General features: G+C 45.2%; 1 protein-coding gene across 1 annotated transcript in view; it reads right to left on the bottom strand.

Moving 5' to 3' along the window:
* The window catches only part of LOC115156292 (potassium voltage-gated channel subfamily H member 8-like), a 219,652-nt gene that overhangs the window by 31,272 nt on the left and 160,404 nt on the right, over positions 1–27,976 (bottom strand). The window contains 4 exon segments of the mRNA XM_029703745.1: positions 17,627–17,876; positions 18,486–18,685; positions 25,791–26,037; positions 26,137–26,180. Coding sequence (XP_029559605.1) covers positions 17,627–17,876; positions 18,486–18,685; positions 25,791–26,037; positions 26,137–26,180 — 741 coding nt within the window.

The following is a 27,976-nucleotide window of genomic DNA, read 5'->3' as shown; positions in this document are numbered from 1 at the left end:
GCACATGGTTTATGAATTGATACGCAAAACAACGCCCGATTCAAAACTTAGAATTTTTCAATTTAAATGACTATACAAAATTCTTGCAACTAATAGAATGTTATATATAAGGGGGATACAATCTTCCCAGCTCTGCAGATTCTGCTGTGAGGAGGCAGAGTCATTAGATCATTTATTTTGGTATTGTCCATATGTAGCTCGTTTTTGGTCACAGGTCCAGGAATGGCTGAAGAATTGCAACATTTGCCTAGAATTAACGCTGCAGATAGCAATACTGGGTGATTTGAAAAGCCATAGTCAATCAATCTATAATATAATAATTATTTTAGCAAAAATGTTTATTTTTAATTTGCAATCTGTAGAAGCTATGAGAATAGAAAAGTTCAATTGTTTTGTGAAGCAACACGGCACAGATGAAAAATATATGGCAAATAGAAATCCGAAATCTATGCTGTTGAGAGATAGATGGGAGGGGTTGAATGGAGCTGAAGGGTGGGACTAATAACAAGATAAACAATGTGAAACATACGGGGTTTGTAAAATGTATATGGGTTCACAACTTTTATGAAATAGCACAGTTACAAATAGAAATCAAACTGGATGGACATCAGAAATAGAGGAAGGACTAAACACAAACAAAAAATAACTATTGTAAAATAGACTGTGACTGTAAAATGTGTATAACATGAATAAATTGAAGGTAAAAGCCAAAGTGTTTCTTAGTTTACTCCAATTGGGGGATTGGTGGTAGGGTTTGCGGGGAATAATAATAAAGGCATATTCTTTAAAAAAGTATGTATGTCTATATAGGTATGTGTATGTATATATGTGTATATGTATGCATGCGTGTATGAATATATAGATTTACCCCAAAAATATATGGGGGATTGGAAATGATGCAGACAATTACATTGATGGAAGCAATATTCTTTCTGCAATATTAAGCTGATCCACCTCTAAAAAATGAAATACATAAATAAAAAAAGCTTTGGTTGTCTTCCTCTCAGGCTTCCATGTCTTCTCCCTGGAGCTCATCAATGTCGGCCTTTTGAACATTAGACTCTGAGGCCTCATCTTCACTGTCACTTTCCAACCTTGTTGAGGATGGCTTGTTGTCAGGCTCAAAAGCCTCAAATTTGCCTGGATGGCCACCAATTTTTCAACCCTTGTATTGGTCAGCCTGTTGCGTGCTTTGGTGTGTGTGTTCCCAAACAAGGACGAGTTGCGCTCTGAGGCGGCTGATGTTGGTGGGATTTGGAGGATGATGGAAGCAACAGGGGAAAGAGCCTCAGATCCACAAAGTCCCTTCAACCAGGTGGCTGATGAGATATGTTGGCACGACTGCCATATTGCATCTCCATCCCAAAGCCCTTGCTTGGAAGTGTACTTCGCCAGACTGCCAAGAACCTTGCCCTCATCCAGGCCAAGGTGGCGAGACACTGTAGTGATGACACCATAGGCCTTGCTGATCTCTGCATCAGACAGAATGCTCTTGCCAGCATATTTGGGGTCCAACAAGTACGCTGTGGCGCTTGATGTCAGAACTGCAGTTTCCTCTACTTGGAACAACAGTGATGTGGGCAGGGCAGTATGCATTTCTTCTCTTACATCTGCAAGCAGAGTCTGAACATCAGACAGGATGGCATTGTCTCCCTCAATCCTTGCAATGGCTACTGCTATAGGTTTCAGGCTGCTTACCACTCTCTCCCAAAATACATCATCCATGAGGATCCTCTTGATGGGTCTGTCCATATCGGCAGACTGTGATATGGCCATTTCCTGGAGACTCCTTCCAGGAGAGACTCCCTCCAGGAGACTGTCAAACATGATGACAACATCACCCCAACGTGTGTTGCTGGGCAGCTTCAATGTGGTGCTCTTATTCTTCTCACTTTGCTTGGTGAGGTAGATTGCTGCTATAACTTGATGACCCTTCACATACCTAACCATTTCCTTGGCTCTATTGTAGAGTATATCCATTGTTTTCAGTGCCATGATGTCCTTGAGGAGCAGATTCAATGCATGAGCAGCACAGCCAATGGGTGTGATGTGAGGGTAGGACTCCTCCACTTTAGACCAAGAAGCCTTCATCTTCGCAGCATTGTCTGTTACCAGTGGAAATACCTTCTCTGGTTCAAGGTCATTGATGACTGCCTTCAGCTCATCTGCAATGTAGAGACCGGTGTGTCTGTTGTCCCTTGTGTCTGTGCTCTTGTAGAATACTGGTTGAGGGGTGTAGATGATGTAGTTAGTTATTCCTAGCCCACAAACATTTGACCACCCATCAGAGATGATTGCAATACAGTCTGCTTTCTCTATGATTTGCTTGACCTTCACTTGAACTCTGTTGAACACTGCATCCAGCAAATGAGTAGATAAAGCATGTCTGGTTGGCTGTATGCTGGGCAAAGAACATTCAGAAATCTCTTCCAATACACATTGCCTGTGAGCATCAGAGGTGAACCAGTTGCATACACAGCTCGAGCAAGACATCTCTGACTACGTTCCTCCATTGAGTCAAAAAAAATCCAAGAGGACCTTGAGCTGTTGCTATCGATAAGGTGTCTGATTCATCATTTTCACTCAAAAAGAAGTAGAGGGACTTTTGTCAGAGGTTGCTTGTCGTGAGCGCTCAGGGAATTTTATGCACTTGGCCAGATGATTCTGCATCTTTGTTGCATTATTCACATATGATTTGGCACAGTATTAGAAAACAATGAGTAAAAAAAAAATACAATTCCACGTACAGATAAATAGTTAAGCAGTTACAATTAACAACTCCTTTGTAAGATAAATGTTTTAAAATGAAACATGTATGGAAACAGGTGAATTAACACTCCTCAGTTAGCAGGCTCAAGCAAGCTAAAATCCACAAGGTAGCAAAAACTAACTAGCGGAAATTGTTAACAAGTTAGAAATTATTTAAACACACTTTACTGTAGGCTACTATTTACTAGTTAAACCTGTTAAGGTGTAGGGGGCAGTATTTTCACGGCCGGATGAAAAAACGTACCCGATTTAAACTGGTTACTACTCTTGCCCAGAAATGAGAATATGCATATTATTAGTAGATTTGGATAGAAAACACTCTGAAGTTTCTAAAACTGTTTGAATGGTGTCTGTGAGTGTAACAGAACTCATATGGCAGGCAAAAACCTGAGAAAATTCCAAGCAGGAAGTGGCCTGTCTGAGAATTTGTAGTTCTTCTTTTGATTCTCTATCGAAACTACAGTATCTGTGGGGTTATCTTGCACTTTCAAAGTCTTCCATTGGCTCTCTAAAGCCTTCAGAAAGCGGATTGAGGCATCTCCTGTCTCTGGGCAGAGTATAGTAGCTCAGTTTCTCAGTGGTCTGCCTGGTGACAAAGAGATTTGATATGCGCATTCACACGAGCATGCTGTTTTTTCTTTTCCTCTTTGAATGAATACACTATTGTCTGGTTGGAATATTATCGCTATTTTACGAGAAAAATACCATAAAAATTGATTTTAAACAGCGTTTGACATGCTTCTAAGTACGGTAATGGAACATTTGGATTTTTTTTGTCTCGAAATGCCCTTTGGATAGTGACCTGAACGCATGAACAAAACGGAGGTATTTGGACATAACTATGGATTATTTGGAACAAAAACAAAATTTATTGTGGAAGTAGCAGCACCTGCGCCGTAACGTGGCCAACGGGTCTCTCTCCCCCCCTCCCACCTGCGCCCCCCCCCAATATTTACTTGTTAGATCAATTTTTTGATAAGCTCTGTTTACATATGAATCTTAATGTTAATACATTATAACATGAATGAAAATGACATATATATGGATGTTGCCAAAAAATATTGGTAAATGTTGAATTAATATGGAAATGACTAAAAGTAACTCCACTACATGTAACTGTATTCTTAATCAGATTTTATTTTTTCTTACTTTGCTATTTTGTTCACCATTTGTTCATCTGAATGACTTTCTGTCTGCTGTGTGTGAATGATGTGCATATCTCAACTTCTTAAATTGCTCTAAATTTGCTCTACACATAAAAATATTCTATATGTGTAGGGAAGTATTTAAACACTTGCTTAGGTCCAACCTCTGATCTTTCCAAGCATTTTTTTATATGCTAAAACAGGATAAAAATTGTAAGAAAAATAAGAAAACATATCAAATCATACTACTGTATGTAAACGTTTCCCTCAAAACCTTCCCCTCAAGATATTTTGGAATGTTATGCTATGCCGCTAGCGGAACGTCTGTCCACAACAGGTTAACAAAAAGTAATGTATGTCATATAAAATATATTCACCCCACCCAGTATTGTAATCAAAACTTACCAGAAAGCATGTAGTCCTTGGCTCAGACAGTGTAGTAGTGTGGGATCAATAGCATCTCATTAGTGTGCAAGATCTTGAGAAGCAGCTGTACATGTGATGGAAGAATGCACTGCACATGTGATGGAAGAATGCACTGCACATGTGATGGAAGAATGCACTGCACATGTGATGGAAGAATGCACTGCACATGTGATGGAAGAATGCACTGCACATGTGATGGAAGAATGCACTGTGCATGCAGAGGGTTGCAATTCCATTGAATTGGGGATAGTTTAACCACAATATGCCACAAGACCTAGAATTGCCTTGTGTATCCCACAAAAAAGGTTCACTGTTATAAGGTCATTTTTTTGATGAATTTAAGCAAAATTCCCAGAAATTTACCGGAAAGTTTCCTACCCTTTGCATCCCTAGTAGTAATCCTAAAACTTTTGTCAACATAATTGCTTGTTAAGCTTACCACTAAGCAGTTCCAGCACGCACTCACATGCCAGTAGACACAGGGGCTGCTTGCTTGCAGACACAGTGTTTTACACCAGTGATAGGTCTGATCACCAATAACGATGAGACAGCTTATAGGGAGGAGGTCAGAGACCTGGCAGTGTTGTGCCAGGACAACAACCTCTCCCTTAATGTGAGCAAGACAAAGGAGCTGATTGTGAACTACAGGAAAAGGCGAGCCGAACAGGCCCCCATTAACATCGACACAACTGTAGTGGAGCGGGTCGAGAGTTTCAAGTTCCTTGATGTCCACATCACCAACAAACAATAATGGCCCAAACACACCAAGACAGTTGTGAAAAGGGCATGACAACACCTTTTCCCCTCAGGAGACTGAAAAGATTTGGCATGGGTACCCAGATACTCAAAAAGTTCTACAGATGCACCATCGAGAGCATCCTTCACCGCCTGGTATGGCAACTGCTCGGCATCTGACCGTAAGGCACTACAGAGGGTAGTACGTATGGCCCAGTACATCACTGGGGCCAATAAATTCAATTCAATTCCAAAAGCTTCCTTCCATCCAGAACCTATATTCTAGGCGGTGTCAGAGGAAGGCCCAAAAAATTGTTAAAGACTCCAGTCACCCAAGTTGTAGACTGTTCTCGCTGCTACCACATTGCAAGCGGTACCAGAGCATCAAGTCTAGGACCAATAGGCTCTTTAACAGCTTTTACCCCCAAGCCATAAGACTGCTGAACAATTAATCAAATGGCCACCTGGACTATTTATATTGACACCCCCCTTCATTTGTTTTTACACTTATTTATGCATAGTCAATTTACCCATACCTACATGTACAAATTACCTCGACTAACCTGTACCCCCGCACATTGACTCGGTACCGATACCCCCTGCATATAGCCTCGGTATTGTTTGATAACAGAGTAATGATAAAGGTCCAGTGTAATGATGGAAGTCCAGTGTAATGATAAATGACCAGTGTAATGATAAAGGTCCAGTTGTAATGATGAAAGTCCAGTGTAATGATAAAGGTCCAGCTATAATGATAAAGGTCCAGTGTAATGATAAAGGTCCAGTGTGATGATGGAAGTCCAGTGTAATGATAAAGGTCCAGTGTAATGATAAAGGTCCAGTGTGATGATAAAGGTCCAGTGTAATGATAAAGGTCCAGTGTAATGATAAAGGTCCAGTGTAATGATAAAGGCCCAGTGTAATGATAAAGGTCCAGTGTGATGATAAAGGTCCAGTGTAATGATAAAGGCCCAGTGTAATGATAAAGGTCCAGCTATAATGATAAAGGTCCAGTGTGATGATAAAGGTCCAGTGTAATGATAAAGGTCCAGTGTAATGATAAAGGTCCAGTGTAATGATAAAGGTCCAGTTGTCATGATAAAGGTCCAGTGTAATGATGTCCAGTACGCTAGCAGTTAGCATCAAAATAGCTGCTTAGTTTCCTCATGTGATGTGATGATGGATTTCAGCTCTTCCCCTCTAATCAGGGACTGATTCAGGTTTCACTTAACTTCCAGGGAAAGAAGAAAACCAGCAGCAGCACTGCTAACCTTGAGCCCTGATTTGAGTATCCCTGGTGAAGGAGTTTCAAGTGATGCATGGTACCCCTTCATTTTGCTGGTGTTCTTTACAGAGCAGAGTGTGCCAGAAACATATGCACAGCCTACTGCAGACTGCATGTGTATGTACAGCATATTGCAGTCTTAATGGAGAAGTTACGTGGTTCTATAAGCCGTGTGTCACGTGTGGTTAGATAAGAAGATTGTGTGTGTGGTCTGATATAAGGTGTGTCTACAGAGACAGGGAGGATAGGTGGCTCTTCTCTCAGGAGTATTACTGTGCATAATTCACAACCTAAACAGAAAAAATGTATTGATTGAGCCTATGTGTGTGTGTGTGACTGACTAAGCCTGGGAGTCTATCTAGGTGTTGAGTTTGCGTGTGTGGATTCTACATGTTGAGTTAGTGTGTGTGTGTTCTATAGTTGTGTGATTGTTGGATAGGTGTGTATATCAGCAGTTAAGGGCTGTCAGGCACTGTGGTAGCCATGTTTGGAGGAATTATTATGGAAAGCATATGCAAAACCATGGCAGCAATCAAAAGGGAACAGTTTTGGGATTATGGGAAATTATTAGAGGAAAGGTGAGGACAACAGTTCACCTGACAAGACTGAATCCAACACGTTATACCGTTGATTTGGTGTGCATTTTATATATACTGTACTTGTCGCCACATTTGTTGATAACGAAATCTGAAAATACTCTGGATACAATCAGTAACATAAGAATATTCTGACAATGGTTTGTGTGATGTTTGGTGTGGCCACACCTCTCCAAAGTGTGCACAGTACCTACTCAATTTCAATGCACTTTTATGACTCAAAGAAGTCTTAAACTATAAGGTGCTTTTTTGAGCTCTCCTGGCGGTGCTATTGAGGAACTAGAGCAAGCACAGTTGTGGTTGTATTCTTTGGAACACAGCCCTGCAATCACACAATTACTGTTGCTGTTTACGCAATCCAAAAACGGTCTATTATAAATCACAATCTGGGTCAGGTGGGCATGATTTGAAAGCTTGTTCTCTTGCCAACATGACTGGCTAGGTTATAAAACAACATCTTACAGTGTTATTCTTTCACACGGCAGTTCAGAGAAGCAGATGGGAATTTTGGTCGCATAGAATTTAATCATGAGTGCATTCAGATACTTCACAATACAACAAACATTGTCTCTTTCTGTTCAGGACAACCCAGGGTATAACGCCATGCCATCTTGTAACTATACATCAAACATAGTGATCATGAACCTTCACACTGTATATCACATGAGTTTTATGATATGGAAATGTGAAGTACACATTTGGACTCCTGGGTGTTTGGCTTCCTTTTATGACATCAAAGCGGTATTCATTCTAATCTTCACCGTCTCATTTTGCTAAATACATTGAGTCCTCGTAATCTACAGTCTTTCCCTCACTCAGACAACAAAACATTAATCTACAGTCTTTCCCTCACTCAGACAACAAAACATTCATCTACAGTCTTTCCCTCACTCAGACAACAAAACATTCATCTACAGTCTTTCCCTCACTCAGACAACAAAACATTAATCTACAGTCTTTCCCTCACTCAGACAACAAAACATTCATCTAGTCTTTCCCTCACTCAGACAACAAAACATTCATCTACAGTCTTTCCCTCACTCAGACAACAAAACATTCATCTACAGTCTTTCCCTCACTCAGACAACAAAACATTCATCTAGTCTTTCCCTCACTCAGACAACAAAACATTCATCTACAGTCTTTCCCTCACTCAGACAACAAAACATTCATCTACAGTCTTTCCCTCACTCAGACAACAAAACATTCATCTACAGTCTTTCCCTCACTCAGACAACAAAACATTTACAAAAGTTGCTCAAGTGTCAGTCAAAACCCATAGAGAGCTGTGAAGCGGAGACTCTGAGCTCTGACCTCATCTATAGCATGTTACTGTACAGCCACTGAGCTCTGACCTCATCTATAGCATGTTACTTTACAGCCACTGAGCTCTGACCACATCTATAGCGTGTTACTGTACAGCCACTGAGCTCTGACCACATCTATAGCATGTTACTGTACAGCCACTGAGCTCTGACCACATCTATAGCATGTTACTGTACAGCCACTGAGCTCTGACCTCATCTATAGCGTGTTACTGTACAGCCACTGAGCTCTGACCTCATCTATAGCGTGTTACTGTACAGCAACTGAGCTCTGACCTCATCTATAGCGTGTTACTGTACAGCCACTGAGCTCTGACCACATCTATAGTGTGTTACTGTACAGCCACTGAGCTCTGACCACATCTATAGCATGTTACTGTATAGCCACTGAGCTCTGACCTCATCTATAGCGTGCTACTGTACAGCCACTGAGCTCTGACCACATCTATAGCATGTAACTGTACAGCCACTGAGCTCTGACCTCATCTATAGCGTGTTACTGTACAGCCACTGAGCTCTGACCACATCTATAGCATGTTACTGTACAGCCACTGAGCTCTGACCTCATCTATAGCATGTTACTGTACAGCCACTGAGCTCTGACCTCATCTATAGCGTGTTACTGTACAGCCACTGAGCTCTGACCACATCTATAGCATGTTACTGTACAGCCACTGAGCTCTGGCGTCATGTATAGCATGTTACTGTATAGCCACTGTTTTCCAATTTAGCCACTAATCAGTGTTCAAATCTGCCAAGCCGTGGGAGGTGAAGACGTGGGAGGGGAAGGCTGTGGGAGGTGAAGACGTGGGAGGGGAAGGCCGTGGGAGGGGAAGCCGTGGGAGGGAAAGCCGTGGGAGGGGAAGCCGTGGGAGGGGAAGCCGTGGGAGGGGAAGCCGTGGGTGGGGAAGCCGTGGGAGGGGGAGGCTGTGGGAGGGGAAGCCGTGGGAGGGGAAGGCTGTGGGAGGGGAAGGCTGTGGGAGGGGGAGCCGTGGGAGGGGGAGCCGTGGGAGGGAAAGCCGTGGGAGGGGAAGGCCGTGGGAGGGAAAGCCATGGGAGGGAAAGCCGTGGGAGGGGAAGCCGTGGGAGGGGCAGCCGTGGGAGGGAAAGGCCATGGGAGGGGAAGCCGTGGGAGGGGCAGCCGTGGGAGGGGAAGGCCATGGGAGGGGAAGCCGTGGGAGGGGCAGCCGTGGGAGGGGCAGCCGTGGGAGGGGAAGGCCATGGGAGGGGAAGCCGTGGGAGGGGCAGCCGTGGGAGGGTAAGGCCATGGGAGGGGAAGCCGTGGGAGGGGGAGGCGTGGGAGGGGGAGGCTGTGGGAGGGGTGCCGTGGGAGGGGGAGCCGTGGGAGGGGGAGGCGTGGGAGGGGGAGGCTGTGGGAGGGGGAGCCGTGGGAGGGGGAGCCGTGGGAGGGGGAGGCTGTGGGAGGGGGAGCCGTGGGAGGGGGAGACGTGGGAGGGGGAGGCGTGGGAGGGGGAGCCGTGGGAGGGGTAGCCGTGGGAGGGGGAGGCGTGGGAGGGGGAGGCTGTGGGAGGGGGAGCCGTGGGAGGGGAAGCCGTGGGAGGGGGAGCCGTGGGAGGGGGAGGCGTGGGAGGGGGAGGCTGTGGGAGGGGGAGGCTGTGGGAGGGGGAGCCGTGGGAGGGGGAGGCGTGGGAGGGGGAGGCTGTGGGAGGGGGAGGCTGTGGGAGGGAGGGCCGTGGGAGGGGGGGCCGTGGGAGGGGGAGCCGTGGGAGGGGGAGGCTGTGGGAGAGAGGGCCGTGGGAGGGGGATGGCCGTGGGAGGGGGAGCCGTGGGAGGGGGAGCCGTGGGAGGGGGATGGCCGTGGGAGGGGGAGCCGTGGGAGGGGGAGCCGTGGGAGGGCAGGCTGTGGGAGGGGCGGCCGTGGGAGGGGGAGGACGTGGGAGGGGGAGGCTGTGGGAGGGGGAGCCGTGGGAGGGGGAGGCTGTGGGAGGGGGAGGCTGTGGGAGGGGGAGCCGTGGGAGGGGGAGGCGTGGGAGGGGGATGCTGTGGGAGGGGGAGCCGTGGGAGGGGGAGGCGTGGGAGGGGGAGGCTGTGGGAGGGAGGGCCGTGGGAGGGGGAGCCGTGGGAGGGGGAGCCGTGGGAGGGGGAGGCTGTGGGAGGGGGAGGCTGTGGGAGGGGGATGGCCGTGGGAGGGGGAGCCGTGGGAGGGGTATGGCCGTGGGAGGGGGAGCCGTGGGAGGGGGAGCCGTGGGAGGGGAGGCTGTGGGAGGGGCGGCCGTGGGAGGGAGAGGACGTGGGAGGGGGAGGCTGTGGGAGGGGGAGCCGTGGGAGGGGAGGCTGTGGGAGGGGCGGCCGTGGGAGGGGGAGGCCGTGGGAGGGGAGGGCCGTGGGAGGGGGAGACATGGGAGAGGGAGGCGTGGGAGGGGGAGGCGTGGGAGGGGGAGGCTGTGGGAGGGGGAGGCTGTGGGAGGGGGAGCCGTGGGAGGGGGAGCCGTGGGAAGGGGAGCCGTGGGAGGGGGAGCCGTGGGAGGGGGAGCCGTGGGAGGGGGGGCCGTGGGAGGGGGGGCCGTGGGAGGGGCGGCCGTGGGAGGGGAAGCCGTGGGAGGGGTAGCCGTGGGAGGGGGAGGCTGTGGGAGGGGGAGGCGATACTGGTTCCTGCCTATATGATGTTATTTTATTCAGTCACTTGTTTGTTGTTTCTGTTTTTTTGTTGTTCTTTTTGTTCTCTTATCTCTCTTACTTGAATCTAACAGAACATCTCTAGCTTTTCCTTCTCTTTTTCCCTCCTTCATGTTCCTGGTTTCCACATCAGCTAGTTCTCCTCCCAGTCTCCAGGTCTGTCTGAGTGAACGTCACCTCTGTGAAATTGACTCGACTCTGACCAGTCTACTGGGAAATAATCCTTTGTCAGTCTGTCACACACTCAACTCTGTGTGTGCACGTGTGTCTGTGCATGTGTGTGTGTGTGTGTGTGTGTAGGTCAGGGTACTTGAAAGTTCATTTGTTATTTCATTACGTGGCCATGAATGACTTTTCCAACGACAATAATTCAGAGTCTAGTTAGGCTAATGTAATTCAACATTTCAATATGTCATTGCACTAATACCAATAGACCTAGTGCCCATCAATACAGATTAGCCTGTAGATGTTAGATATAAGACATTTACTCCGGAAGATGCATCAGCTGCTTGGCGCTGTAAAGGTTAAACTAGGTTTAATCGGGTAGTGATTGGGGTTAACTAGGTTTAATCTGGTAGTGATAGGGGTTAACTAGGTTTAATCTGGTAGTGATTGGGGTTAACCTGGTAGTGATTGGGGTTAACTAGGTTTAATCAGGTAGTGATTGGGGTTAACCAGGTTTAATCTGGTAGTGATTGGGATTAACCAGGTTTAATCTGGTAGTGATTGGGATTAACTAGGTTTAATTTGGTAGTGATTGAGGTTAACTAGGTTTAAACTAGTAGTGATTGGGGTTAACTAGGTTTAATCTGGTAGTGATTGGGGTTAACTAGGTTTAATCTGGTAGTGATTGGGGTTAACCTGGTAGTGATTGGGGTTAACTAGGTTTAATCAGGTAGTGATTGGGGTTAACTAGGTTTAATCTGGTAGTGATTGGGGTTAACTAGGTTTAATCTGGTAGTGATTGGGGTTAAATAGGTTTAAGCTGGTAGTGATAGGGGTTAACTAGGTTTAAGCTGGTAGTGATTGGGGCTAACTAGGTTTAAGGTAGTACTGATTGGGGTTAACTAGGTTTAAGCTAGTACTGAAGCATGTGTGATTGTGTGAAAGAAACCCACTGGAAAAACTGTCTTCTTGGAGCTGTTTCCTGTTTCCGGTCACAACTTGCAGACTTGTTTACGCTGCTGTGCGTTTTTGTTGCCGATCTTACTTTGCTACCTAACGGTTTTTACTTTTTCATTACCGTATATTTTTACTTTTTACCCTCACTCAACTTTTTTCATTCAACTTTCTTACTCCGGAGGTTTTATCTGGACATGGTTCGTCAGGACTTCAAACAGCCGAAGCTAAGTAACATTAACATGATGCCTTCTAATTGCAGTCGTTGTACTTATAATATACAGGAGAACGATCGCCTTACGGCAAGGATAGCTGTGCTGCAAGCCCAGCTTCAGACGCAATCGTTAGGCAAGGGTAATTTCAGTGTAGGAAAGGATGAAACAGCGTCTGTGCCACCAGCAAGTACAGATAATAACGTTAGTATAAACCCCCTCGCACGGTCCCCGCAGCCGGACAACTTTCTCATGGCTTCTGGAGGGAAACGCTGTAGGAATGCTCAACCGGTGTCGCTTATTCAGCCGACAGAAACTTTCAACCGGTTCTCCCCGTTAAGCGAGTCGGAGTCGGAGGCCGAGACTTCTCTGGTCTCTACTCCTCCCGCTGTGGGGTCTGAGACGCCGATGGCTCCCACCATTAGTTCTGAGAAATTGAAAACCCTAGTCATTGGCGACTCCATTACCCGCAGTATTAGACTTAAAACGAATCATCCAGCGATCATACACTGTTTACCAGGGGGCAGGGCTACCGACGTTAAGGCTATTCTAAAGACGGTGCTGGCTAAAGCTAAAACTGGCTAGTGTATAGAGATATTGTTATCCACGTCGGCACCAACGGTGTTAGGATGAAACAGTCAGAGGTCACCAAGCGCAACATAGCTTCAGCATGTAAATCAGCTAGAAAGATGTGTCGGCATCGATTAATTGTCTCTGGCCCCCTCCCAGTTAGGGGGAGTGATGAGCTCTACAGCAGTCTCACAACTCAATCGCTGGATGAAAACTGTTTTCTGCCCCTCCCAAAAGATAGAATTTGTAGATAACTGGCCCTCTTTCTGGGATTCACCCACAAACAGGACCAAGCCTGGCCTGCTGAGGAGTGACGGACTCCATCCTAGCTGGAGGGGTGCTCTCATCTTATCTACGAACATAGACAGAGCTCTAACTCCTCTAGCTCCACAATGAAATAGGGTGCAGGCCAGGCAACAGGCTGTTAGCCAGCCTGCCAGCTTAGTGGAGTCTGCCACTAGCACAGTTAGCGTAGTCAGCTCAGCTTTCCCCATTGAGACCGTGTCTGTGCCTCGATCTAGGTTGGGCAAAATTAAAAATGGCGGTGTTCGCTTCAGTAATCTTACTAGTATAAAGACCTCCTCCATTCCTGCCATTATTGAAAGAGATTGTGATACTTCACATCTCAAAATTGGGTTACTTAATGTTAGATCCCTCACTTCCAAGGCAGTTATAGTCAATGAACTAATCACTGATCATAATCTTGATGTGATTGGCCTGACTGAAACATGGCTTAAGCCTGATGAATTTACTGTGTTAAATGAGGCCTCACCCCCTGGTTACACTAGTGACCATACCCCCCGTGCATCCGGCAAAGGCGGAGGTGTTGCTAACATTTACGATAGCAAATTTCAATTTACAAAAAAAAAAACCAATGACGTTTTCGTCTTTTGAGCTTCTAGTCATGAAATCTATGCAGCCTACTCAATCACTTTTTATAGCTACTGTTTACAGGCCTCCTGGGCCATATGCAGTGTTCCTTACTGAGTTCCCTGAATTCCTATCGGATCTTGTAGTCATAGCAGATAATATTCAAATTTTTGGTGACTTTAACATTCACATGGAAAAGTCCACAGACCCACTCCAAAAGGCTTTCGGAGCCATCATCGACTCAGTGGGTTTTGTCCAACATGTCTCTGGACCTACTCACTGCCACAGTCATACTCTGGACCTAGTTTTGTCCCATGGAATAAATGTTGTGGATCTTAATGTTTTTCCTCATAATCCTGGATTATCGGACCACCATTTTATTGCGTTTACAATTGCAACAAATAATCTGCTCAGACCCCAACCAAGGAAGATTAAAAGTCGTGCTATAAATTCTCAGACAACCCAAAGATTCCTTGATGCCCTTCCAGACTCCCTCTGCCTACCCAAGGACGTCAGAGGACAAGAATCAGTTAACCACCTAACCGAGGAACTCAATTTAACCTTGCGCAATACCCTAGATGCAGTTGCACCCCTAAAAATTAAAAACATCTGTCATAAGAAACTAGCTCCCTGGTATACAGAAAATACACGAGCTCTGAAGCAAGCTTCCAGAAAATTGGAACGGAAATGGCGCCACACTAAACTGGAAGTCTTCCGACTAGCTTGGAAAGACAGTACCGCGCAGTATCGAAGAGCCCTCACTGCTGCACGATCATCCTATTTTTCCAACTTAATTGAGGAAAATAAGAACAATCCGAAATTTCTTTTTGACACTGTCGCAAAGCTAACTAAAAAGCAGCATTCGCAAATGGAGGATGGCTTTCACTTCAGCAGTAATAAATTTATGAACTTCTTTGAGGAAAAGATCATGATCATTAGAAAGCAAATTACGGACTCCTCTTTAAATCTGGGTATTCCTCCAGGGCTCCATTGTCCTGAGTCTGCACAACTCTGCCAGGACCTAGGATCAAGGGAGATACTAAAGTGTTTTAGTACTATATCTCTTGACATAATGATGAAAATAATCATGGCCTCCAAACCCTCAAGCTGCATACTGGACCCTATTCCAACTAAACTACTGAAAGAGCTGCTTCCTGTGCTTGGCCCTCCTATGTTGAACATAATAAACGGCTCTCTATCCACCGGATGTGTACCAAGCTCACTAAAAGTGGCAGTAATAAAGCCTCTCTTGAAAAAGCCTCTCTTGACCCAGAAATTATAAAAAACTATCGGCCTATATCGAATCTTCCATTCCTCTCAAAAATTTTAGAAAAAGTTGTTGCGCAGCAACTCACTGCCTTCCTGAAGACAAACAATGTATACGAAACGCTTCAGTCTGGTTTTAGACCCCATCATAGCACTGAGACTGCACTTGTGAAGGTGGTAAATGACCTTTTAATGACGTCAGACCGAGGCTCTGCATCTGTCCTCATGCTCCTAGATCTTAGTGCCGCTTTTGATACCATCGATCACCACATTCTTTTGGAGAGATTGGAAACCCAAATTGGTCTACATGGACAAGTTCTGGCCTGGTTTAGATCTTATCTGTCGGAAAGATATCAGTTTGTCTCTGTGAATGGTTCGTCCTCTGACAAATCAATTGTAAATTTCGGTGTTCCTCAAGGTTCCGTTCTAGGACCACTATTGTTTTCACTATATATTTTACCTCTTGGGGATGTCATTCGAAAACATAATGTTAAATTTCACTGCTATGCGGACGACACACAGCTGTACATTTCAATGAAACATGGTGAAGCCCCAAAATTGCCCTCGCTAGAAGCCTGTGTTTCAGACATAAGGAAGTGGATGGCTGCAAATGTTCTACTTTTAAACTCGGACAAAACAGAGATGCTTGTCCTAGGTCCCAAGAAACAAAGAGATCTTCTGTTGAATCTGACAATTAATCTGGATGGTTGAACAGTCGTCTCAAATAAAACTGTGAAGGACCTCGGCGTTACTCTGGACCCTGATCTCTCTTTTGAAGAACATATCAAGACTGCTTCAAGGACAGCTTTTTTCCATCTACGTAACATTGCAAAAATCAGAAACTTTCTGTCCAAAAATGACGCAGAAAAATTCATCCATGCTTTTGTTACTTCTAGGCTCGACTACTGCAATGCTCTACTTTCCGGCTACCCGGATAAAGCACTAAACAAACTTCAGTTAGTGCTAAATACGGCTGCTAGAATCCTGACTAGAACCAAAAAATTTGATCATATTACTCCAGTGCTAGCCTCCCTACACTGGCTTCCTGTTAAGGCAAGGGCTGATTTCAAGGTTTTACTGCTAACCTACAAAGCATTACATGGGCTTGCTCCTACCTATCTTTCCGATTTGGTCCTGCCGTACATACCTACACGTACGCTACGGTCACAAGACGCAGGCCTCCTAATTGTTCCTAGAATTTCTAAGCAAACGGCTGGAGGTAGGGCTTTCTCCTATAGAGCTCAATTTTTATGGAATGGTCTGCCTACCCATGTGAGAGACGCAGACTCAGTCTCAACCTTTAAGTCTTTACTGAAGACTTATCTCTTCAGTAGGTCCTATGATTAAGTATAGTCTGGCCCAGGAGTGTGAAGGTGAACGGAAAGGCTGGAGCAACGAACCGCCCTTGCTGTCTCTGCCTTGTCGGTTCCCCTCTTCCCACTGGGATTCTCTGCCTCTAACCCTTTTACAGGGGCTGAGTCACTGACTTACTGGTGTTCTTCCATGCCGTCCATGGGAGGGGTGCGTCACTTGAGTAGGTTGAGCCACTGACGTGGTCTTCCTGTCTGGGTTGGCGCCCCCCCCTTGGGTTGTGCCGTGGCGGAGATCTTTGTGGGCTATACTCGGCCTTGTCTTCGGACGGTAAGTTGGTGGTTGTAGATATCCCTCTAGTGGTGTGGGGGCTGTGCTTTGGCAAAGTGGGTGGGGTTATATCCTGCCTGTTTGGCCCTGTCCGGGGGTATCATCGGATGGGGCCACAGTGTCTTCTGATCCCTCCTGTCTCAGCCTCCAGTATTTATGCTGCAGTAGTTTATGTGTCGGGGGGCTAGGGTCAGTCTGTTACATCTGGAGTATTCTCTTGTCTTATCCGGTGTCCTGTGTGAATGTAAATATGCTCTCTCTAATTCTCTCTTTCTCTCTTTCTTTCTTTCTTTCTCTCGGAGGACCTGAGCCCTAGGACCATGCCTCAGGACTACCTGGCATGATGACTCCTTGCTGTCCCCAGTCCACCTGGCCATGCTGCTGCTCCAGTTTCAACTGTTCTGCCTGCGGCTACGGAACCCTGACCTGTTCACCGGACGTGCTTGTTGCACCCTCGACAATTACTATGATTATTATTATTTGACCATGCTGGTCATTTACGAACATTTTAACATCTTGACCATGTTCTGTTATAATATCCACCCGGCACAGCCAGAAGAGGACTGGCCACCCCTCATAGCCTGGTTCCTCTCTAGGTTTCTTCCTAGGTTTTTGGCCTTTCTCAGGAGTTTTTCCTAGGGAGTTTTTCCCAGCCACCGTGCTTCTTTCACATGCATTGCTTGCTGTTTGGGGTTTTAGGCTGGGTTTCTGTACAGCACTTTGAGATTTCAGCTGATGTACGAAGGGCTATATAAATAAATTTGATTTGATTTGATTTTGATTTGATTTGATTGTTTGTATGTGCATTTAGGTGTGTGTATGCCTGTGTGTGTGTGTGTGTGCCTGTCTGTGTGTGTGTGTGTGCGCTTGTCTCTGTGTGTGTGTGTGCCTGTGTGTGTGTGTGCCTGTCTGTGTGTGTGTGCCTGTCTGTGTGTGTGTGTGTGTGTGCCCGTGTGTGTGTGCCTGTCTGTGTGTGTGTGTGTGTGCGCCTGTCTGTGTGTGTGTGTGTGTGTGCCCTAAGTTTCCTTACCCAGTATAGCCAGCACAGTGTTGTCCTTCAGCACCTCCATTGACCCAGAGCAGACAAAATAGATGGCTTGCAGGGCGTCTCCCTGGCGGATGAGATACTCTCCCGGGGCGCAGAATGACGTCTTGATGATGAGGGACAGGGAGCGCAGACACCCCCTACTGGCCGACTCAAACAGCGGCAGCTGCAGCAGCTCTTTGTTAAGGTGCATGGCGATGTCTGCCCTCAGCTCATCTGGGAAGTCCTTCAACAACTAGTGAAGCAGAATGAGAAAGGGAATAAAATATGAGAGATTGAGTTGGGACAGAGGGGATTGACAGATGAGATGGAAAGTTGAAGAGGTGACACAGGGGGAAGAGAAGCAAAACAAGTGACAGGACTTGAGAAAAGAACTGACAGAAGAATCAACACAGGAGGAACCAACAGCAGCATTGAAAAGAAAACAAGGCAGAGAGAAGAGAAAGAGAAGAGAAAAGAGAGGAGAGAAGAGAGGAGAGCGAGATTGAGAGAGAGAAGAGAGAGGAGAGAGAGAGTAGAGAGAGAAGAGAGAGCGAGAAGAGAGAGGAGAGAGAGAAGGGAAAGAGAAGAGACAGTGAGAGCGAAGGTGTGAGAGTGAGTGAGAGCATAGACGTGAGAGACAGTGAGAACATAGACGTGAGAGACAGTGAGAGCGAGGTGTGAGAGACAGTGAGAGCGAGGCATGAGAGACAGTGAGAGCGAGGCGTGTGAGACAGTGAGAGCGAGGCGTGAGCGACAGTGAGAGTGAAGCATGAGAGACCGTGAGAGCAAGACGTGAGTGACAGTGAGAGACAGTGAGAGCGTAGACGTCAGAAGGTCTTAGCCTTCTGTTGTTCTAACCCACCTCACTGACGTCGATGCCGTTGTTGACTGACCAGGTGGTCTGGAAGCACTCCAGCATACGTTGCTCCAGGGCCTTGGGCAGGCGGTGGACCCTGATGAAGTCCTTCAGGTCCTTGGTACGGGTGTGGTAGAGGGAGCGCCGAGAGTACATCCTCTGAATGATGGCGGTCACGTTACCAAACACCACCGCATGCATCAGGGCTGGAAGCAAAGGGACAAGGACAAGGACTGGTTAATGTTTGTGTGTGTCTATCTGTGTATGTGTGTGTGTGTGTGTGTGTATATGTGTATGTGTGTGAGTGTGTGTTCAATTTAAGAATCAGTAATATATTAATACATAACGATAGAAACAGAAAACAGTTTCATATACAGTGCATTCAGACTCCTTTCCTTTTTCCAAAAATGGAAAAGGGAAGGGGATAAACACATTTTTTTCCCTCATTAATCTACACATAATACCCCATAATGACAAAGCAAAAACACGTTTTTAGAAATGTTTGCAAATTTATAAAAAAACAGATTTATGTAAATATTCAGACCCTTTGCTCGAAATTGAGCTCAGGTGCATCCTGTTTTCGTTGATCATCCTTGATATGTTTCTACAACTTGATTGGAGTCCATCTGTGGTTAATTGAATTGATTGGATATGATTTGGAAAGGCACACACCTGTCTATATAAGGTCCCACAGTTGACAGTACCAAGCCATGAAGTCGAAGGAATCGTCCGTAGAGCTCCGAGACAGGATTGTGTCGAGGCACAGAGCTGGGGAAAGGTACCAAAACATTTTTGCACCATTGAAGCTCCCCAACAACACAGTGGCCTCCATCATTCTTAAATGGAAGACATTGGAACCACCAAAACTCTTCTACTCTGCAGCACTCCACCAATCAGGCCTTTATGGTAGAGTGGCCAGACGGAAGCTACTCCCTCAGTAAAAGTCACATGACAGCCCACTTGGAATTTGCCAAAAGGCACCTAAAGAACACTATGAGAAACAAGATTCTCTGGTCTGATGAAACCAAGACTGAACTCTTTGGCCTGAATGCCAAGCGTCACGTCTGGAGGAAACCTGGCACCATCCCTACAGTGAAGCATGGTGGTGGCAGCATCATGCTGTGGGGATGTTTTTCAGTGGCAGAGACTGGGAGACTAGTCAGGATCGAGGGAAAGATGAATGGAGAAAAGTACAGAGAGATCTTTCATGAAAACCTGCTCCAGAACGCTCAGGACTTCAGACAGGGGCGAAGGTTCACCTTCCAACAGGACAGCAACCATAAGCACACAGCCAAGACAATGCAGGAGTGGCTTCGGGACAAGTCTCTGAATGTCCTTGAGTGATAAAGCCAGAGCATGGACCTGAAAATAGCTGTGTAACGACGCTCCCCATCCAACCTGACAGAGCTTCAGAGGATCTGCAGAGAAGAATGGGAGAAACTCCCCAAAAACAGGTGTGCCAAGCTTGTAGCGTCATATCCAAGAAGACTCAAGGCTGTAATCGCTGCCAAAGGAGTAAAGGGTCTGAATACTTACGTAAATATGATATTTAAGTTTTTTTTTTTTAATACATTTAACAAAAACCTCTTTTTGCTTCATCATTATGGGGTATTGTGTGTAGATTGACGAGGGGGTAAAACGATTTAATCCATTTTAGAATGAGGCTGTAACATAGCAAAATGTGTAAAAGTCAAGGGGTCTGAATACTTTCCGAATGTACTGCACATATAGATAGATATATAGATATTAGATGCACAATAATCTTATGTACCAAGCTCAGAGATCAGGAAGTTATCTGTTACCCCTGAGCTGGAAAATAGCTGTCAGTCATACCTAAAGGAGGTACACTGCTCACAGCATTTCAATAGCATACCCCTGCCAAAATAGAGATGTGCCAATCTCACTGCTTCTCTCTCTTTCTCTCTCTCTCTCTCTCTCTCTCTTTTCCTCTGATTTCCTTTATTATAGCTTCTCCTTCTCTCTCTGTGTCTGATTACGGCTCACCTCTTTCTATCACCCCCTCTCCCACCTTATCTCGCTCTCCCTTTCTCTCTCTCTCGCTCTCTCTCTATTTTTTATCCCTCTCTCTCTCTTCCTCTCTCCCCTCTCTCTCTCTCTCTCCTCCCCTCTCTCTCTCCTCCTCTCCCCTCTCTCTCTCCTCTTCTCCTCTCTCTCTCCATGCTGACAGCTACTGCGGAGGGGAGAGGAGATGAGGTTCCAGTCTGACAGTGATCTGATCTGCAGTCTGAGAGCTGCACACACAAGCAGGCATGCACACACACACACACACACACACACACACACACACACACACTCACTCTGCACTGATGGAACGAAACACTTTGACTCTGTGTGATTGTGTGGGTGGTTGTTTGGGGGTTTGCAAGAATGTGTGTGTGTGTGTATTTACATCAGTGATTGAGGTTGAGTGTGAGGGTGTGTGTCTGAGGGAGGCGCCGCTAACGAGGGTGTTGAAGTGTATGTGTGTGTGTGTGTGTGTGTGTGTGTACATGGATTGTTAACTATCAGAGCCTATTGAAGAAGCCACATGGACCGGGCCAGACTCTCCCCTGACCTATTAGACAGACAGTGATTATCCCGGTCCAATGATCCTGGATGGTTTTATCATTGATATTGTGTAACAGTCTATTGTTTCTCCCTGTGAGGCTGTTTCTCTCTGTTTCAGTCAATGCTCTCCATCTGTCTGGCACATCGTCACAGTTACGTTATAGTATAGGACTGGAGCTAGTTCGGCTGTGTTTAAACCTCAACTCTCCAGGCAGGGCAGGTTAAACAAATGTCCTAGTTTTATACATTTACATATTCTAATGAGACAATGGGCAGGATGTACTGTATGTGTGTATGTGGTTGTGTTTTGTGTGTCTGTGGGGTTGTGTGGGTGTGTCTGTGTGGCTGCCACACTTGGTTTTAAAGTGGCCTGAGAATATGTCCTCTCTCATCAATGCACCCACCCCTAAAAATCACTACATCTCTCTCTCATGAAACAGACCTTTACTGCCCCACAAACTGAATAAGAACTAGACTGGAAGTACTGCATGCCAAATGGCCCCCTATTTCCTAAATAGTGAACTACTTTTGATCAGGGCCCATAGGGAACCATGTGAAATAGGGTGCCATTTGGTATGCAAACATTCACCACTCTCTCGTTACATTATTGACAGTTGTTCCATTTGCAAGAAGCCCTAGAAAAGGCAGTTTACTGCCAAAATGTTGCTGTTTTTAAATCTGAGGAGAATGTTTCCATTTTTAATCATCCCAAAATGGGACCAGGAAAGTGCTTGTTCTCTGTGGTGTGGTCTCATGGGAGATGTAGTCTAAGCCTGCATTCTGTAAAACTCAAAGAGCATCCATGAGCACTTTGAAGGACCTGGTAGTGGGGGACCTACAGTTTAAGTTGGAAGGTTACATACACCTTAGCCAAATACATTTAAACTCAGATTTCACAATTCCTGACATTTAATCCTAGTAAAAATTCCCTGTTTTAGGTCAGTTAGGATCACCACTTTATTTTAAGAATGTGAAATGTCAGAATAATAGTAGAGAGAATTATTTATTTCAGCTTTTATTTCTTTCTTCACATTCCCAGTGGGTCAGAAGTTTACATACACTCAATTACTATTTGGTAGCATTGCCTTGAAATTGTTTAACTTGGGTCAAACGTTTCGGGTAGCCTTCCACAAGCTTCCCACAACAAGTTGGGTGCATTTTGGCCCATTCCTCCTGACAGAGCTGGTGTAACTGAGCCAGGTTTGTAGGCCTCCTTGCTCGCACAGGCTTTTCCAGTTCTGCCCACACATTTTCTATGGGATTGAGGTCAGGGCTTTGTGATGGCCACTCAAATACCTTGACTTTGTTGTCCTTGAGCCATTTTGCCACAACTTTGGAAGTATGTTTGGAGTCATTGTCCATTTGGAAGACCTATTTGCGACCAAGTTTTAACTTCATGACTGATGTCTTGAGATGTTGCTTCAATATATCCACATATTTTTTTCCTGCCTCATGATATCATCTATTTTGTGAAGTGCACCAGTCACTCCTGCAGCAAAGCAACCCCGTGCTTCACGGTTGGGATGGTGTTCTTCGGCTTGAAAGCCTCCCCCTTTTTCCTCCAAACATAATGATGGTCATTATGGCCAAACAGTTCTATTTTTGTTTCATCAGACCAGAGGACATTTCTCCAAAAAGTACGATCTTTGACCCCATGTGTAGTTGCAAACCATAGTCTGGCTTTTTTATGCCGGTTTTGGAGCAGTGGCTTCTTCCTTGCTGAGCGGCCTTTCAGGTTATGACGATATAGGACTCATTTTACTGTGGATATAGATACTTTTGTACCTGTTTCCTCCAGCATCTCACAAGGTCCTTTGCTGTTGTTCTGGGATTGATTTGCACTTATTGCACCAAAGTACGTTCATCTCTAGGAGACAGAACGCGTCTCCTTCCTGAGTGGTATGACAGCTGTGTGGTCCCATGGTGTTAATACTTGCATACTGTTGTTTGTTCAGATGAAAAAAATTGTGCAAAACTGTCATCAAGGCAAAGGGTAGCTACTTTCAAGAATCTAAAATATACTTTGATCTGAAATAACACTTTTTTGGTTACTACATGATTCCATATGTGTTATTTCATAGTTTTGATGTTTTCACTATTATTCTAAAATGTAGAAAATAGTAAAAATAAAGACAAACCCTGGAATGAGTAGGTTTGTACAAGCTTTTCATATCCCTTGACTTTTTCCACATTTTGTTATGTTACAGCCTTATTCTAAAATGGATTAAATTGAGAAAAAAAATCCTCAGCAATCTACACGCAATACCCCATAATGACAAAGCGAAAACAGGTTTTTAGATATTTTTGCAAATTCAGACCCTTTGCCATGAGACTTGAAATTGAGCTCAAGTGCATCCTGTTTCCATTGATCATCCTTGAGATCTTTCTAAAACTTGATTGCAGTCAACCTGTGGTAAATTCAATTGATTGGACATGATTTGGAAAGGCACACACCTGTCTATATAAGGTCCCACAATTTATTAGAGTTTATGTCAGACCAAAAACCAACCCATGAGGTTGTTTCTACAACTTGATTGGAGTCCACCTGCTTCCATCATTCTTAAATGGAAGATGTTTGAAACCACCAAGACTCTTCCTAGAGCTGGCTGCACGGAGGTGACCAAGAACCTGATGGTCACTCTGACAGAGCTATAGAGTTCTTCTGTGGAGATGGGAGAACCTTCCAGAAGGACAACCATCTCTGCAGCACTCCACCAATCAGGCCTTTATGGTAGAGTGGCCAGACAGAAGCCACTCCTCAGTAAAAGGAACATGACAGCCAGCTTGGAGTTTGTCAAAAGGCACCTAAAGGACTCAGACCATGAGAAACAAGATTATCTGGTCTGATGAAACCAAGATTGAACTCTTTGGCCTGAATGCCAAGCGTCACATCTGTAGGAAACCTGGCATTATCCCTAAGGTGAAGCATGGTGGTAGCAGCATCATGCTGTGGGGGTCCTTTTCAGCGGCAGTGACTAGGAGACTAGTCAGAATCGAGGAAAGATGAAAGATGAACAGAGCAAAGTACAGAGAGATCCTTGATCCAGAGCACTCAGGACCTCAGGTTCACCGTCCAACAGGACAACGACCCTAAGCACACAGACAAGAATACGCAGGAGTGGCTTTGGGACAAGTTTCTGAATGTCTTTGAGTGGCCCAGCCAGAGCCTGGACTTGAACCCGATCGAACATCTCTGGAGAGACCTGAAAATAGCTGTGCAGCGATGCTCCCCATCAAACCTGACAGAGCTTGAGAGTATCTGCAGAAAAGAATCACAGCCAAAGGTGCTTCAACAAAGTACTGAGTAAAGGGTCTGAATACTTATGTAAATGTGATATTTCAGGTGTTTTATTTTGAAACATTTTAGAGATAACTTACGTGGGATATGCCTTAACAGCAGCCATGGGAAAATCCTCTGCATTATCATTAACAGCAGACTCATACATTTCCTCAGTGAAAACAATGTACTGAGCAAATGTCAAATTGGCTGTTTAACAAATTATCGTACGACAGACCACGTATTCACCCTAACCATCCTAATTGACAAACAAAGGCAAAGTCTTCACATGCTTTGTTTCAATTTGGCATGAGGGTCTGTTATACAAATTGATGGAAAGTGGTGTTGGGGGAAAAACATACAACGTTATAAAATCCATGTACACAAACAGCAAGTGTGCGGTTAACATTGGCAAAAAACACATATTTCTTTCCAAACTAGAATGCTATTTGGCCCTAAACAGAGAGTACACAGTGGCACAATACCTGACCACTGTGACTGACCCAAACTTAAAAAAAGCTTTGACTATGTACAGACTCAGTGAGCATAGCCTTGCTATTGAGAAAGGCCTCCATAGGCAGACCTGGCTCTCGAGAAGTCAGGCTATGTGCACACTGCCCACAAAATAGCCTTCCCTGTAGCTCAGTTGGTAGAGCATGGTATTTGCAATGCATGGTGTTTGCAATGCCAGGGTTGTGGGTTCGATTCCCACGGGGGGCCATGTATGAAATGTATGCATTCACTACTGTAAGTCGCTCTGGATAAGAGCGTCTGCGAAATGACTAAAATGTAAATGTAAAATGAGATGGAAACTGAGCTGCACTTCCTATCCTCCTGCCAAATGTATGACCATATTAGAGACACATATTTCCCTCAGATTACACAGACCCACAAAGAATGCGAAAACAAACCCAATGTTTCACCCATATCTGTTGAGGGAAATACCAGTGTGCCATCACAGCAGCAATATTTGTGACCTGTTGCCACAAGAAAAGGTCAACCAGTGAAGAACAAACACCATTGTAAATGCAACCCATATTTATGTTTATTTATTTTCCCTTTTGTACTTTAACTATTTGCACATAATATGACATTTGTAATGTCATTATTATTTTGGAACTTTTGTGAGTGTAATATTTAATTTTTATTGTTTATTTCACTTTTGTTTATTATCTAGTTCACTTGCTTTGGCAATGTTGACATATATTTCCCATGCCAATAAAGCCCTTAAATTGTATAGAGAGAGAGAGAGAGAGTCATAACTCTCAGTTATGTCTTAGCTAATGACAATATGCCATAGTCATTGTTGAATAGCTGTAGAATCAGTGGTATAGTTATAAACAGAATACACCAGAGAGGGACAGGAGAGGAGGCACACAGCAGATGGTTTATCTATCCCCTGACACCACTGAAACCTGACGTTCTCACTAACCAATAACGTCCCTGTTGTATCTCCAGGGACTCACCTCCTATGAGCATGGTGCAGATGGAGAAGATCTTCTCAGAGTCGGTGTTAGCTGAGACGTTTCCAAAACCCACGCTGGTCAGACTGCTCAGAGCAAAGTACAGCGACGTCACATAGGAGCTCCTCACTGATGGACCCCCACCCAGCATCCCTCCACCCTGACCCACCCTGACCCCCACCCCGCCAGCCCCCGCCCCCATCCATGTGACATTCCACTGGCTGGAGTTCCACGAGTCCCGCCCCGCCAGCTCCGACCCGGACGCATTCCATTGGCTGCTGTTGGCATGGAGGGAGTCAACAACTGCAGGGTGCAGCAAATCAGGAGCCAGAGTGGCCAGGGGAGATACGAAATAAGGGGTGCCCAGACGCTTTCCCAATTCGTGTAGCCAACCTGAGACAGGGGGAGAGAGAGGGAGGGGGAGAGGGAGAGAAAGAGGGGAAAAGAGAGAGGGAGTAAGAGATGTAGGGGTAGAGGATAGGTTGATAGAGAGGGGAGAGAGAGAGAAGGAGAGAGAGGAGGAGAAATGAAAAAGAAGAGATTATTATATGATTAATACATTGTGGACAGTGATCCACAGAAACACACTCATTGGGGACGTAGCTGTAGCTTTGACCTTGTAATTGAGCTGGGCTTGTCAGAGAGCCTTGCATGCAGACCTAATGTACGCACACACCTTGAAGCTGACCCAACCTGTCAGAGAGCAGGCCCACTGGTAATGCATGTCTCTGGGTAGCCTCAGTGAACTGAATGAAAGCAATATCATTAGGAATGTAACACATCAGTTGTTGCCTAATTAGCTTGTCATTAGGCAAGCTAGCATTTCTAGGACGTGGTCCCGTGTGACTCAGATGGTAGAGCATGGCTCTTCCCCACGGGGGACCAGAGCGAAAAAGTATGAACATGTAAGCACTCACTACTCTGGATAAGAGCGTCTGCTAAATGACTAACATGTCAATGTAAATGATTTGTGGAACAGAATGGAAGAATAAAGGTTGTAATTGTGCTGTTTTGTGTGACGAGTGTGTCAGTATGTAGGTGTGTGAATATATTTCTTTATCAATGTGTTTGTTTGTGCACTGGGGTTGGTCTTTTGAATAGGTTTGCTTGTGTGGCTGTGTGAACATAACAAATTATTCAAGCACTTGGGAGAACTTTCTCAGTCAGCGTTTCTGTCCACAGCAAAGCCAGATAAAATTAATTTGCTCTCCATGGACCTGAACTAACTGTCTGACATCCCCTCCTCTGCCCTTGTCCAAGGTTCTGAACCTACTCTACTATCAATTCAAGGGGCTTTATTGGCATGGGAAACGTGTTAACATTGCCAAAGCAAGTGAGGTAGATAATATACAAAAGTGAAATAAACAATAAAAATGAACAGTAAACATTACACATACAGAAGTTTCAAAAGAATAAAGACATTACAAATGTCATATTATGTATATATACAGTGTTGTAACGATGTACAAACGGTTAAAGTACACAAGGGAAAATAAATAAGCATAAATATGGGTTGTATTTACAATGGTGTTTGTAACTCTCTCTCTCAACTACCTCCTACAGTTGATCTGTCTCTGTCCATGGTACTTCACATAGCCTCTTCTCCTTTGCGCAGGCATGATGCTGTCCATGGTGCTGAACTCCAGCACAGACCTCTATAGACGGGTTGGCTGTCTAGCAACAAAACCAATGCGTACGCAACTATGGGGCAAAGCAGACGGGGTCGGCTTAGATTGTTGACAACATGTAAACTATATTTCATCTTCAAATGTTTATTGATAACATTATACAGTGCATTCGGAAAGTATTCAGACTCCTTGATGTTTTCCACATTTTGTTACGTAACAGCCTTATTCTAAAATGGATTAAATTAATTGTTTTCCTCATCAATCTACACACAATAAACCCATAATCACAAAGCAAAAACAGGTTTTAAAGAAACTACAGAAAGACCTTATTTACATAAGTATTCAGACCCTTTGCGATGAGACTCAAAAATGAGCTCAGGTCCATCCTGTTCCCATTGATCATCCTTAAGATGTTTCTACAACTTGATTGGAGTCCACCTGTGGTAAGTTCAATTGATTGGACATTTGGAAAGGCAAAAACCAAGCCATGTGGTCAAAGGAATTGTCCGTAGAGCTCCGAGACAGGATTGTGTCGAGGCACAGATCTGGGGAAGGGTACCA

The sequence above is a fragment of the Salmo trutta genome, chromosome 20 (genome assembly GCF_901001165.1).
Source record: "Salmo trutta chromosome 20, fSalTru1.1, whole genome shotgun sequence".
Taxonomy (NCBI): domain Eukaryota; kingdom Metazoa; phylum Chordata; class Actinopteri; order Salmoniformes; family Salmonidae; genus Salmo; species Salmo trutta.
This window is presented reverse-complemented; position numbering and strand designations above follow the sequence as displayed.